Genomic DNA, 15,212 nt, shown 5'->3' on the forward strand with positions numbered 1-15,212 from the left:
CCCCCCCCCACACACACACACTGACCCCCCCACACACACTGATCCCCCTCCCCCCCCACACACTGATCCCCTTCCCCCCCCACACTGATCCCCCTCCCACCCCCACACACTGATCCCCCTCCCCCCCACACACTGATCCCCCTCCCCCCCCACACACTGATCCCCCTCCCCCCCCACACTGATCCCCCTCCCCCCCCCACACACTGATCCCCCTCCCCCCCACACACTGATCCCCCTCCCCCCCACACACTGATCCCCCTCCCCCCCACACACTGATCCCTCTCCCCCCCACACACTGATCCCTCTCCCCCCCCCCCCACTGATCCCCCTCCCCCTCCACAATGATCCCCCTCCCACTCCCCTCCCCCCCCCACACTGATCCCCCTCCCCCCCCCCCCCCCCCCGCCCCACATTGGTGCAGAGCAGGGAACATTTTCTTGGTTTGGAATAAATTGAAATACAGTGCGAGCTGCTACAGGATTTACATTTAATCCATGACATCTCCATATTGAGTTTTCTTTCCTCCATTGTCAGTGTTCTCCGCAGAATCAGTCTTCTGATCCTCTGTACCTGTAAATACAATAGAATTATAGCATCATACAGCACAGGAGGAGGCCATTCGGCCCATCGTGCCTGTATCGGCTCTTTGAACAAGCTTTCAATTAGTCCCACTCCCTCCTGCTCTTTCCCCACAGCCCTGCAAATTTCTTCTTTTCAAGTATTTATCTAATTTCCTTTCGAACTTTATAATAAATCTGCTTCCACCGACCGCTTCCAGACTGTGCACCCCAGATCACAACAACATGTTCTATAATAAAAATTCTCATCTCCGCTCTGGTTCTTTTGCCAATTACCACCCCTACCATTACCACCCACCCCCCCACACCACACTGATCCCCTCCCCCTCCCCACACTGATCCCCCTCCCTCTTCCCCCCACTGATCCCCCTCCCCCCCCACTCCCCCGCCCCACACTGATCCCCCTCCCCCCCACTGATCCTCTCCCCCTCCCCCCCACTGATCCCCCTCTCCCCCTACCGATCCTCCTCCCCCACCCCCTCACTGATCCCCCTCCCTAACACTGATCCCCCACCCCACCAATGATCCCCCTCCCACCCACTGATCCCCCTCCCCCCCACACTGATCCCCTCCACCTCCCCCTCCCCCCACTGATCCCCTCCACCCCCCCCACACTGATCCACCTCCCCCCCACTGATCCTCTTGCCCCTCCCCCCTCGCTGATCCCCCTCCCCCGCCCCACACTGAACCCCCTCCCCTCCCCACTGATCCCCCTCCCCCCCACTTATCCCCTCCCCCCCCACACTGATCCCCTCCCCCTCCCCCCACACTGATCCACCTCCCCCCCCGCTGATCCCCCCTCTCCCCCCACCGATTCTCCTCCCCCTCCCCCTCACTGATCCCCCTCCCTCTCCCCCACACTGATTCCCCCTCCCCCTCCATCCCACTGATCACCCTCCCCCCCCACTGATCTCCCTCCCCACCCACACTGATCCCCTCCCCCTCCCCCTCACTGATCCCCCTCTCCCCCACACTGATCCGCCACACACTGATCCCCCTCCTCCCCACACTGAGCCACCTCCCCCCCACACTGAGCCCCCTCTCCCCCTACCGATCCTCCTCCCCCTCCCCCCTCCCTGATCCCCCTCCCCCTCCCCCCCCCACTGATCCCCCTGCCCCCCACACTGATCCCCCTCCCCCCCACACTGATCCCCTCCCCCCCCACATTGAACCCCTCCCCCCCACACTGATCACACTCCCCCCCCCACTGATCACACTCCCCCTTCCCCCCCCACTGATCACACTCCCCCCTCCCCCCCACTGATCACACTCCCCCCCTCACTGATCACCCTCCCCCTCACACTGATACCCCCCCCCCACACTGATCCACCTCCCCCCACACTGATCCACCTCCCCCTCCCCCACACTGATCCCCCTCCCACTCCCCCCCACTGATCCCCCTCCCCCCCACACTGATCCCTCTCCCCCCCCACAGTGATCCCCCTCCCCCCCCACACACTGATCCCCCTCCCCCCACACACTGATCCCCCTCCCCCCACACACTGATTCCCCTCCCCCCCCACACACACTGATCCCCCTCCCCCCCCACACACACACACTGACCCCCCCCACACACACTGATCCCCCTCCCCCCCCACACACTGATCCCCTTCCCCCCCCACACTGATCCCCCTCCCACCCCCACACACTGATCCCCCTCCCCCCCACACACACTGATCCCCCTCCCCCCCACACACTGATCCCCCTCCCCCCCACACACTGATCCCCCTCCCCCCCACACACTGATCCCCCTCCCCCCCACACACTGATCCCCCTCCCCCCCACACTGATCCCCCTCCCCCCCCCCACACACTGATCCCCCTCCCCCCCACACACTGATCCCCCTCCCCCCCACACACTGATCCCCCTCCCCCCCACACACTGATCCCTCTCCCCCCCCCCCACTGATCCCCCTCCCCCTCCACAATGATCCCCCTCCCACTCCCCTCCCCCCCCCCACACTGATCCCTCTCCCCCCCCACAGTGATCCCCCTCCCCCCCCACACACTGATCCCCCTCCCCCCACACACTGATCCCCCTCCCCCCCCACACACTGATTCCCCTCCCCCCCCACACACTGATTCCCCTCCCCCCCCACACACACTGATCCCCCTCCCCCCCCCACACACACACACTGACCCCCCCACACACACTGATCCCCCTCCCCCCCCACACACTGATCCCCTTCCCCCCCCACACTGATTCCCCTCCCACCCCCACACACTGATCCCCCTCCCCCCCACACACTGATCCCCCTCCCCCCCCACACACTGATCCCCCTCCCCCCCCACACTGATCCCCCTCCCCCCCCCACACACTGATCCCCCTCCCCCCCACACACTGATCCCCCTCCCCCCCACACACTGATCCCCCTCCCCCCCACACACTGATCCCTCTCCCCCCCACACACTGATCCCTCTCCCCCCCCCCCCACTGATCCCCCTCCCCCTCCACAATGATCCCCCTCCCACTCCCCTCCCCCCCCCACACTGATCCCCCTCCCCCCCCCCCCCGCCCCACATTGGTGCAGAGCAGGGAACATTTTCTTGGTTTGGAATAAATTGAAATACAGTGCGAGCTGCTACAGGATTTACATTTAATCCATGACATCTCCATATTGAGTTTTCTTTCCTCCATTGTCAGTGTTCTCCGCAGAATCAGTCTTCTGATCCTCTGTACCTGTAAATACAATAGAATTATAGCATCATACAGCACAGGAGGAGGCCATTCGGCCCATCGTGCCTGTATCGGCTCTTTGAACAAGCTTTCAATTAGTCCCACTCCCTCCTGCTCTTTCCCCACAGCCCTGCAAATTTCTTCTTTTCAAGTATTTATCTAATTTCCTTTCGAACTTTATAATAAATCTGCTTCCACCGACCGCTTCCAGACTGTGCACCCCAGATCACAACAACATGTTCTATAATAAAAATTCTCATCTCCGCTCTGGTTCTTTTGCCAATTACCACCCCTACCATTACCACCCACCCCCCCGCCCAACCGCCATCCCACCCACTAACTCATATTGACAAGTGAGCTATCCTTGCTTGGCCAGTGCCCTTCCCACTGAGCCATAGCCCCCACACCGCTACCCTCCCACCACCACACACCCCAAACTCCCCCATACCCTGACCCACCCCCACACACTCCAAACTCCTCCATTCCCCCCCCCCAACCACTGCCTCGTACTGACAGTGAACTTCCCCTGTTTGGTCAGTCCGCCTCCCACTGTTACACGGAGCTATACACCCTCCCCCCCCCTCCCCCCACCGATTCCAAACTCCCCCATCCCACCCCTGCCCCGCGCTCACCTACTCCAAACTCCCCCATCCCACCCGCCCCCCACCCATTCCAAACTCCCCCATCCCACCCCCCCCACCCATTCCAAACTCCCCCATCCCACCACCCCCCCCCCCGACGCCACCACACCCCTACACATCCCAAAATTCCCCACTCCACCCCCACACCCCTACTCCCACACACCCCTCAAACTGTGAAGTTCGATGCTCGGTTTGTGCTGAGTGGGTCTGGAGCAGGTAAGGGCCTGAGTGGTACTGGGTTAGGGACTGCTACTCCTGATTGCTGCACAGTGATCCCTCCTGGAAAGCTCAGACATCAAGCTGTCAGTGAAGGCAGCTTCACCTCCCGTGATCGAACCTCACTCAGCATGACTCTGCCTTTGGCAGAAAGCATCTTGCGAGCTGAACAAATTCAAAGCAGCCTGGATTAGTCCATTGGACAAGCTCACAACCTGCTCACTCAATTCTCACAACCATTGTGAAGTTGGCAGAAGAACTGAAGTACACCTAACTGGGCCTGTAGGCCAAAAAAGAAAGAAAAGCCAATAAAGTTTCTGACCAGGAACAAGGCCCAGCCCCGCCCACGGACAGTTTTCAGCTCACAGCCAGTTGTTTTTTTGCTGAACTGCTTTTTCTGCGACTCATGTTGAGGGACGTCAATGCTGGGAATGGAATATTTTTTCAGAACCCACTGTGAGCATCAAACACTCCCAGGGCAGGTACAGCTCGGGTTAGATACAGAATAAAGCTCCCTCTACACTGTCCCATCAAATACTCCCAGGGCAGGTACAGCACGGGGTTAGATACAGAGTAAAGCTCCCTCTACACTGTCCCATCAAACACTCCCAGGGCAGGTACAGCACGGGTTAGATACAGAGTAAAGCTCCCTCTACACTGCTTGAGTAATGTGTCTCAGCCAAAAATACAAGAGCATCCTATACTGCAAATGAGAGTTATCTATTTCTGTCAGTGTAGCCAGTGAGACAATATTAGTGGTTCTGCTCCGAAACCATCAATCCAGAGAGCAGCAGTCCAAACCCCACTACAGGAAGTTTGAGAAATTGAAGGTAGTAAATCAGAAAGATTGACTATAAAACTGCCAGATTGCCTTAAAAATCCAACTGAAACCTGCTGCCCCTAAAGATGAAGCTTATCCAACACAATGTGGTTGACTCTTAATGGCTTCCGAGGCCAAGCAAGCCACTCAAAGACAAATGTTGTCCACAAGGGCGACTTACAGAAAGTGAGTGCGTCAATTTATTGGATATGGCAGCTCAGTCTTGTGTTGTGTGGGCCTGTGTCGGGGAACTGGGCTCAGATTACCCAAACTCAATTGCATACACAATCCTTGCAGGCAGAGGAAACGGTCATTTCATTAGTCTGGGCAGGATTCAAATACAGGTTTTCGGCACCTTGAGCCTGTTCCGCTATTCAAAAGATCACAACTGAACTGTACTTCATTTACCCGCCTTTGATCCATTGCCCTTGATACCTTTCTTCTTCTTGGGCAGTCCCTTGGAGTCAAGGATGACTTGCCTCCACACTAATGTGAGTTCTCAGGTGATTGGTGAGTCCAATGCGGGACCTATAGTCTCTGTCACAGGTGGGACAGACAGTGGTTGGAGGGACGGGTGGGCGGGGTGCTTGGTTGCCGTGCGCTCCTTCTGTTGTTTGCGCTTGGCTTCCATGTGCTCCGGGCGAAGTGTTCGGCGCCTCTCCTGCCACTGGATTTGTAGGATCTTGCGGGACAGCATTGGTGGTACTTGTCCAGTGCTTTGAGGTGCCTACTGTACATAGTTCATGTCTCTGAAGCATATAGGAGGGCGAGTAGCACTACTGCTCTGTAAACCATGAGCTTAGTGCCGGGTTTGAGATCTTGGTCTTCGAACACTCTCTTCCTCAGGCAATCGAAGGCTGCACTGGCACAGTGAAAGCGGTGCTGGACTCCGTCATCGACGTCTGCCCTTGTTGACAGCAGGCTCCCGAGGTATGGAAAATGGCCCACGTTGTCCAAGGCCTCGTCATGGATCTTGATAATCCGGGGGCAGGATTGTGTGGTAGGGGCAGGTTGGTAGAGAACCTTTGTCTTATGGATGTTTAGTGTAAGGCCCATACCCTTGATACCCTAACCCAACAAAAATCTGGCAATCTCAGTTTTGAAAATTTCCATTGATCCCCAACATCCACAGCCTTTCGGGGGAGCGAGTTCCAGATTGTTCCAGGTGTGGAGGCTGGGACAGTGAATACATTTAAGACAGAGATAGACAGTTTCATAACTGATAAGGGATTAAGGGGTTATGAGGAGCGGGCAGGGAAGTGGAGCTGAGTCCATGAGCGGATCAGCCATGATCGTATTAAATGGCGGAGCAGGCTCAAGGGGTCATATGGCCGACTCCTGCTCCTAGTTCTTATGTCCACTACTCTGTGACTCTGTGTATGAAAGAAGTGCTTCCTGATTTCACTCCTGAACGGCCGAGCTCTAATTTTAAGATTGTGCCCTCTTGTTCTGGAGTCCCCCATCAGAGGAAATAGTTTCTCTGTATCTATTAAATCCTTTTATCATTTTAAAACATCTTGATTAGATCATCTCTCAATTTCCTGTACTCAAAGGAATACAAGCGAAGTTTATGCAACCAGTTCTCAATTTAACCCTTTCAGCCCCGGTACCATTCTGGTGAATCTGCACTGCTCCCTCCGAGGCCAATCCTTCCTTCCTGAGGGGCGGGGCCCAGAACTGAACCCAGTTCTCCAGCTGGGGTCTGACTCGAGCTCTGTACAGCTGGAACATAACTTCCACTCTTTGTATTTTTAAAATGTATTCATTCACGGGATGTGAGCGTCGCTGACAAGGCCAGCATTTATTGGCAATCCTTAATTTCCCTCGAGAAGGTAGTGGTGAGCCACCTTCTTGACAACTGAGCAGCTCGCTGGGCCATTTCAGAGAGCAGTTAAGAGTTAATCACATTGCTGTGGGTCTGGAGTCACACATAGGCCAGACCGGGTAAGGACGGCAGATTGCCTTCCATAAAGGACATTAGTGAACAGATGGGTTGTTTTGACAATCCGATAGTTATATGACCACCATTACTGATACTAGTTTTTTTTTAATGGCAGATTTATTTAATTAATTGAATTTAAATTCCCCAGCTGCCACAGTGGGATTTGAGCTCAGGCCTCCAGATTACTAGTCCAGTAACAACCACTATGCTACCGTACTCTACAGTATTCCAGCCACCTTGAGATAATGACCAACTTTCATTGGCCTTTTTGATTATTTTTTGATTATTTTGTGCGTTAGCTTTTAGTGGTTTGGGTACCTGCACACCAAATCCCCTTGCTCCTCCACAATTTCTAGTCTCTTGCCATTTAGAAAATATTCTGATTTATCTTTCTTGGATCCAAAGTGGATTACCTCACTGCCCAACATTGAACTCTATATGTCATTGTTTTGCCTACTCACTTAATCTGTCTATGTCCCTCAGTAAATTCCTGCTCCCGTCACAACTTACTGTTCCTCCTAAATTAACTTCCTGCTCCTGTACACACACAACTTACTGTTCCTCCTAAATTAGTGTCGTCTGCAAACGTGGATATACATCAATCTATTCTTTCATCCAAGTCATTGACATATATGGTGAAAAGTTGAGGCCCAAATACAGATCCCTGGGGAATACCACTTGTCACATTCCGATCAGAGTACATCCCCTTTATCCCTACTCTGTCTCTTGCCTCCCAACCAATTTTCAACCCTGATCCTAAGGTTACCTCCTATTCTGGAAGTTACTGGAATCTGTTATCAGGGATAGAGTGACTAACTCATCAGGGAGTCAGCAGTGGTCTGTGAAAGGCAAATCCTGCAAATTTCCTGGGAGGACAGATGCACCAACTCAGTGTTCTCGATCAGGCGCACTTTCATTTTTGATAATCTCTTCTGTGGAATTTTATCAAATGCCTTCTGAAAGATAGATAACGTCCATCTACCTGACGTGGCCACAAAACATGCCTCTAGATTAGTCAGACATGATCTACCCTTCACATTTCATTCATTCATTCATTCATTGGCAGTCCCTCGAAATCGAGAAAGACTTGCTTCCACTCTAAAAGTGAGTTCTCTGGTGACTGAACAGTCCAATATGGGAATTACAGTCTCTGTCACAGGTGGGGCAGATAGTCGTTGGAGGAAACGGTGGATGGGGAGTCTGGTTTGCCGCACCCTCCTTCCGCTGCCTACGCTTGGACTCTGCATTCTCTCGGTGATGAGACTCGAGGTGCTCAGCGCCTTCCCGAATGCTCTTCCTCCACTTAGGGCGGTCTTTGGCCACGGACTCCCAGGTGTCGGTGGGGATGTTGCACTTTATCAGGGAGGCTTTGAGGGTGCCCTTGAAACGTTTCCTCTGCCCACCTGGGCTCGCTTGCTGTGTAGGAGTTCCGAGTAGAGCGCTTACTTTGGGAGTCTCGTGTCGGGCATGCGAACAATGTGGCCTGCCCAACGGAGCTGGTTGAGTGTGGTCAATGCTTCGATGCTGGGGATGTTGGCTTGATTGAGAACACTGACGTTGATGCGTCTGTCCTCCCTGGGGATTTGCGGGATTTGCCCTTCACAGACCGGTGCTGACTCCCTGATGAATTCATACTTGTCCAAGTGCTTAGTCACTCTGTCCCTGATAACAGATTCCAGTAACTTCCCCACAGCTGACAGTAAACTGGCAGGTCTGTAGTTTCCTGTTTCTCCCTCCTTTCTGTCTGAAACACAGGTCACAGAGGTGAAAACCAGTGTTTAGCTGCCTCACTGCACAACCCAACCTCTTTAAAGTTCATCTTTGTTTGAAACCAATTTTTAAAAAATTCTGTGACCAATCTGAACCAAAGGTATCTTTCCACTCCCCCTCCCCGCAGGAATTTCTCATCGTTTTCCCACACTCCTGCAGAGCACTTTTTTGTTCACATGCTTTCCTTCCTGGTATCCTCCTCACCTTTATCCGAGCTGTGTGGCATTGCTCCAGTCTCGAGGTAAATCCACAGGTTTGAGCACTTCTGTGTCTCCACACGTGTCACCACGTAACTCGTCAGTGACCCCGTCACTGTATCAGAGGAAACAGCCAATGTTAAATAATGTCGCAACTGTGAACATGACTCAGTCTGGTGCTGAAGGAACTGGGCCTGGCCAGTCAGCTGGGGGCCTGGCCAGTCAGCTGGGGGCCTGGCCAGTCAGTGGGGGGCCTGGCCAGTCAGTGGGGAGAACTCCCGTGCTCTTCTTTGGATAGTGCTATGGGATAATATACATTCACCTGAGAAAGCAGACAGGGCCTCTGAAAGACAGCACCTCCTGCAGGGCAGTACTCCCTCAGTACGTAACCGAAGGTCATCCCAACTCCCATTTGTTGACAAGAGTTCCCTCTCTTGAAACCCATTAAGGTTTCTTTCAACATGATTATATAGGGTTAGGTCACAAATTATACCTCTCCCATAAGAACATAAAAAAAATAGGAGCAGGAGTAGGCCATTCGGCCCTTCGATCCTGCTCTGCCATTCAATATCATGGCTGATCTTCCACCTCAACTTTAGCTAGCCGCACTATTTCCAGAGCCCTCCATATTCAAAAATTTATCGACCTCTGTCTTGAATATACTGAACGACTGAGCATTCACAGCTCTCTGGGATAGAGAATTGCAAATCCTTTGAGTGAAGAACTTTCTCCTCATCTCAGTCCTAAATGGCCAATCTCTTATTCAGAGACTGTGACCCCCCTAGTTTTAGACTCCCCAGCCAGAGGAAACATCCTCCCTGCATCTACCCTGTCAAGCTCTAAGAATGTTATATATTTCAATGAGATCACCTCTCATTCTTCTAAACTCTAGGGAATATAGACTTAATCTACTCAATCGCTCCTCATTGGACAATCCCCTCATCCCAGGAATCAGTCTGGTGAAGCTTTGTTGCACTCCCTCTAAGGTAAGTATATCCTTCCTTGGGTAAAGAGACCAAAACAGTACATAGTACTCCAAGGTCCTATATAATTGTAGCAAGGCTTCTTTACTCTTATATTCCAATCCCTTTACATTGCTCCGCCATTCAATAAGATTATGGGCGATCTGATCTTGGCCTCAACTACATTTTTCTGCCTGTTCCCCATAACCCTTGATCCCCCTATAGTTTAAGAATCTGTCTATCACAGCCTTGAATATATTCAATGACTCAGCCTCCACAGCTCTCGGAGGTCGAGAATTCCATACATTCATGACCCTCAGAGAAGAAATTCCTCCTTATCTCCGTCTTAAATTGACGACTCCTTATTCTGAAACTATGCTCCCTAGTTCTAGATTCCCCCAAGAGGGCAAACAGCCCCTCTGTATCTATCCTGTCAAGCCCCTTCAGAATCTTATATGTTTCGATAAGATCACCTCTCATTCTTCTAAACTTTAATGAGTACAGGCCCAAGCTGCTCAACCTTTCCTTAGAGGACAACCCCTTCATCCCAGGAATCAACCTCATGAACCTTCTCTGAACTGCATCCAATGCAAGTATATCCCTCCTTAAATAAGGAGACCAAAACTGTACACATTATTCGAGGTGTGGTCTCACCAATGCCCTGTGCAGTTGTAGCAGTTACTTCCCTACTTTTATAATCCATCCGCCTTGCAATAAAGACCAACATTCCATTTGCCTAGCTAATTACTTGCTGTATCTGCATACTAACTTTTTGTGTTTCATGTACGAGGATACCCAGATCCCTCTGTACCGCAGCATTCTGTAATCTCTCTCCATGTAAAATAAAATGTTGCACTTCGATTCTTCTTACCAAAGTGGATAACCTTACATTTTCCCACATTATACGCCATCTGCTAATTTTTTGCCCACTCACTTAACCTATCTATATCGCTTTGCAGACTCTGTGTCCTCCTCACAACTTGCTTTCCCCGCTATCTTTGCATCTTCAGCAAATTTGGTTACAATACACTCGGTCCCTTCATCCAAGTCATTAATATAGATTGTAAATAGTTGAGGTCCCAGCACGGATCCCTGTGACACCCCACTTGTTAGTTTGCCAACCTGAAAATGGCCCATTTATCCTGACTCTCTGCTTTCTGTTAGTTAGCCAATCCTCTATCCATGCTAATATATTACCCCAACACTTATCTTGTGTAGTAATCTTTTATGTGGCACCTTATCGAATGCCTTTTGGAAAACCAAATACACCACATCCCTTTATCCAACCTGCTCGTTACATCCTCAAAGAACTCGAATAAATTTGTCAAACACGATTTCCCTTTCATAAAACCATGTTAACTCTGCTTGATTGTATTATGATTTTCTAAATGTCCTGCTACGACTTTCTTAATAATGGACTCCAGCATTTTCCCAATGACAGAGGTTAGGCTAACTGGCCTACAATTACCTGCTTTCTGTCTCCCTCCTTTCTTCAATGGGGGCGTTACATTTGCGGTTTTCCAATCCGCTAGGACCTTTCAAGAATCCAGAAAATGTTGGTAGATTACAACCAATGCATGCACTATCTCTGCAGCCACTTCTTTTAAGACTCTAGGATGCAGGCCATCAGGTCCAGGGGACTTATCCACCTTTAGTCCCATTAGTTTGCCTAACACTTTTTCTCTAGTGATAGTGATTGTTTTAATTTCCTCCCTCCTTTTGCCCCCTGATTTTCTACTATTATTGGGATGCTTTTAGTGTCTTCTACCGTGAAGACAAATACAAAATATTTGTTCAAAGTCTCTGCCATTTCATTGTTTCCCATTATTAATTCCCCAGTCTCATCTTCTAATGGTCAACATTAACTTTAATTACTCTCTTCCTTTTTACATAGTTGTAGAAATTCTTACTGTCTGTTTTTTTATTTCTTGCTAGTTTACTCTCATAATCTATTTTCTCCCTCTTTATTATGTTTTTAGCCATCCTTTGCTGATTTCTAAAATGTTCCCAATCTTTTGGCCTACCACTAATCTTCGCAACATTGTATGCCTTTTCTTTCAATTTGATACCATCCTTAACTTCCTTAGTTCGCTGCAGATGGTTCATCCTTCTCTTAGAGTCTTTCTCTCTCAATGGAATATATCTTTTATGAGAATTATGAAATATCTCCTTAAATGTCTGCCACGGCTTATCTACCATCTTACATTTTAATCTATTTTCCCAGTTCAAGTCTGTCTTCATACCTTTGTAATTGCCTTTATTTAGGTTTAAGACACTGGTTTCAGACCCAAGTTTCTCACCCTCAAACTGAATGTGAAATTCTATCATGTTATGATCACTCTTCCCTAGAGGCTCCTTTACCATGAGATCATTAATAAATCCTGTCTCATTATACATTACCAGATCTAAAATAGCCTGTTCCCTGGTTGGGTCTAAGAAACTGTCCCGAATACACTCTATGAATTCGTCCTCAAGGCTACCTTTGCCAATTTGATTTGTCCAATCTATATGAAGATTAGTCGCCCATGATTATTGCAGTACCACTCTACAAGCCTCCATTATTTCTTTATTTATACTCTGTCCGACAGTGTAGCTACAGTTAGGGGGCCTATAGACTACTCCCAGATTTGAGGGCCTGATCTTCAAACACTCTTTTTCTCAGGCGGCCGAAGGCTGCGCTGGGGAATGGGAGGCGGTCTACAGGGCTGTCGTGATACCCGCCCTCCTGTATGGCTCAGAGACGTGGACCATATACGCAGACACCTCAAATCGCTGGAGAAATACCACCAACAATGTCTCCGCAAGATCCTGCAAATCCCCTGGGAGGACAGACGCACCAACATTCACGTCCTTGACCAGGCCAACATCTCCAGCATTGAAGCACTGCCCACACTCGACCAGCTCCGCTGGGCAGGCCACATTGTTCACACGCCTGACACAAGACTCCCAAAGCAAGCACTCTACTCGGAACTCCTACACAGCAAGCGAGCCCAAGGTGGGCAGAGGAAACGTCATCAAGGACACCCTCAAAGCCTCCTTGATAAAATGCAACATCCCCACCGACACCTGGGAGTCCCTGGCCAAAGACCATCCTAAGTGGAGGAAGTGCATCCGGGAGTGCGCTGAGCACCTCGAGCCTCATCACCAAGAGCATGCAGAAACCGAAGGAGCGTGCGGCAAACTAGTCTCACCCACCCTTTCCTTCAATCACTATCTGTCCCACCTGTGACTGTAATTCCTGTATTGGACTGTTCAGTCACCTAAGAACTCAATTTTAGAGTGGAAGCAAGTCTTCCTCGATTTCGAGGGACTGCCTATGATGATGATGATGAGACTACTCCCACCAGTGACTTCTTTCCCTTGCTATTTTCTTATCTCCACCCAAACTGATTCTAATTCTTGATCTTCCGAGCCAAGATAATTTCTCACTACTGTAGTGATCTCATCCTTTATTAACAGACGATTGTTAATATACTGACCTACTGACAGCAACACATTCCACTTTGTTGGGACAGGGAGTTTCTTATTCAGCAATCTCTGCATAACAAAAGCAGCACTGGTACCTATATAGGTTTAAAAAACAAAGAAAAGTTGCAAACACCATTAAATGTGAGCCCAAAGACCAGATGTAAATCTTCAATGCACAAGTCTAAAATGCACAATTACCTAATACAAATGTGCCAATACCCTTCATAAATGCATGCGACTGGCAAGCAGCATACTCCTGGAGACCCTGCAGGGCAAAGAAAGGAAAGATAATGGGCCATTGTCGCTAACTGAGCAACTCCACTCTGCCAGCGACATGTCCTCCACTTAACATCCACCAGGACCTGTGAGGGGTCGGGACAGGGAGCAGAACATGGCCGCCTCAAGTCACAAAAACAAACCTCAGAAACATGTGTCGGAAATAAACAGCAGGTCAGCCAGCATTCTTACTATCCAGGTTACCATCCGGGCAGGTCCCAAGGAGTATCCTATGGGTCACTCTCCCCGGGCTCAGTATTGGGGGGGGGCATTGGGTCACTCTCCCCGGGGCTCAGTACTGGGGGGGGGGGGCAGGGTCACTCTCCCCGGGCTCAGTACTGGGGGGGGGGGCAGGGTCACTCTCCCCGAGCTCAGTACTGGGGGGGGGGGTCACTCTCCCCGAGCTCAGTACTGGGGGGGGGGGGGGGTCACTCTCCCCGGGCTCAGTACTGGGGGGGGGGGCAGGGTCACTCTCTCCGGGCCCAGTACTGGGGGGGGGAAGGGGGGTCACTCTCCCCGAGCTCAGTACTGGGGGGGGGTCACTCTCCCCGGGCTCAGTACTGGGGGGGGGGTCACTCTCCCCGAGCTCAGTACTGGGGGGGGGGTCACTCTCCCCGGGCTCAGTACTGGGGGGGGGGGGGGTCACTCTCCCCAGGCTCGGTACTGGTGGGGGGGGGGGGCTCACTCTCCCCGGGCTCAGTACTGGGGGGGGGGGGGTCACTCTCCCCGAGCTCAGTACTGGGGGGGGGGTCACTCTCCCCGGGCTCAGTACTGGGGGGGGGGGGGGGTCACTCTCCCCAGGCTCGGTACTGGTGGGGGGGGGGGGCTCACTCTCCCCGGGCTCAGTACTGGGGGGGGGGGGTCACTCTCCCCGGGCTCAGTACTGGGGGCGGGGGGGTCACTCTCCCCGAGCTCAGTACTGGTGGGGGGGGGTCACTCTCCCCGAGCTCAGTACTGGTGGGGGGGTGGGTCACTCTTCCCGGGCTCAGTACTGGGGAGGGGGGTCACTCTCCCTGAGCTCAGTACTGGGGGGGGGGGGGGGTGGGTCACTCTCCCCGGGCTCAGTACTGGGGGGGGGGGATCACTCTCCCCGGGCTCAGTACTGGGGGGGGGGGGGGGGGTGGGTCACTCTCCCCGGGCTCAGTACTGGGGGGGGGGGGGTCACGCTCCCCGGGCTCAGTACTGGGGGGGGGGGGGTCACTCTCCCCGAGCTCAGTACTGGGGGGGGTCACTCTCCCCGGGCTCAGTACTGGGGGGGGGGGGGGGTCACTCTCCCCGGGCTCAGTACTGGGGGGGGGGGGGTCACTCTCCCCGAGCTCAGTACTGGGGGGGGGTCACTCTCCCCGGGCTCAGTACTGGGCGGGGGGGGGGGTCACTCTCCCCGAGCTCAGTACTGGGGGGGGGGGGGGGGGTCACTCTCCCCGAGCTCAGTACTGGGGGTGGGCTCGGGGCGGGGGGTCCCTGGCCCACCCCCAACCTGTCTGACAGGGCGGGGCCCGGGGTTGCCAGGTAACCGTTGCTGGGTTACCGGGTGTTTCGCCGCCACCGACTCCGACACTCGACTCAGGCCCACATTCACCATGGCGCCTCGGCGGCAGGGAGGGTGTGCTCACCGGGAGCGCGCGAGCAATGATCGGACTCGCGCGGGGCGTGCACGGGGCGAGCG

The 15,212-nt window shown here is 52.7% G+C and overlaps 1 protein-coding gene across 2 annotated transcripts; it reads right to left on the minus strand.

Moving 5' to 3' along the window:
- Positions 1–468: 468 nt before the first annotated feature.
- tmem141 (transmembrane protein 141) lies at positions 469–15,148 on the minus strand. Of its 2 annotated transcripts, none has more exons than XM_070863465.1 (6): positions 15,075–15,148; positions 13,490–13,535; positions 13,282–13,365; positions 8,848–8,955; positions 3,173–3,257; positions 469–570 (listed from the first exon to the last, which is right to left on the minus strand). In XM_070863465.1, the coding sequence occupies exons 1-5, from the start codon at positions 15,126–15,128 to the stop codon at positions 3,175–3,177; spliced, it is 375 nt and encodes a 124-aa protein (XP_070719566.1). In that variant the 5' UTR covers positions 15,129–15,148; the 3' UTR covers positions 469–570; positions 3,173–3,174. The 2 variants fall into 2 exon arrangements, with proteins under 2 accessions (XP_070719566.1, XP_070719565.1); XM_070863464.1 differs by having other exon boundaries at positions 13,469–13,535.
- Between the last annotated feature and the right edge of the window lie 64 nt (positions 15,149–15,212).

Source organism: Pristiophorus japonicus, chromosome 20 (genome assembly GCF_044704955.1).
Source record: "Pristiophorus japonicus isolate sPriJap1 chromosome 20, sPriJap1.hap1, whole genome shotgun sequence".
Lineage (NCBI taxonomy): Eukaryota > Metazoa > Chordata > Chondrichthyes > Pristiophoridae > Pristiophorus > Pristiophorus japonicus.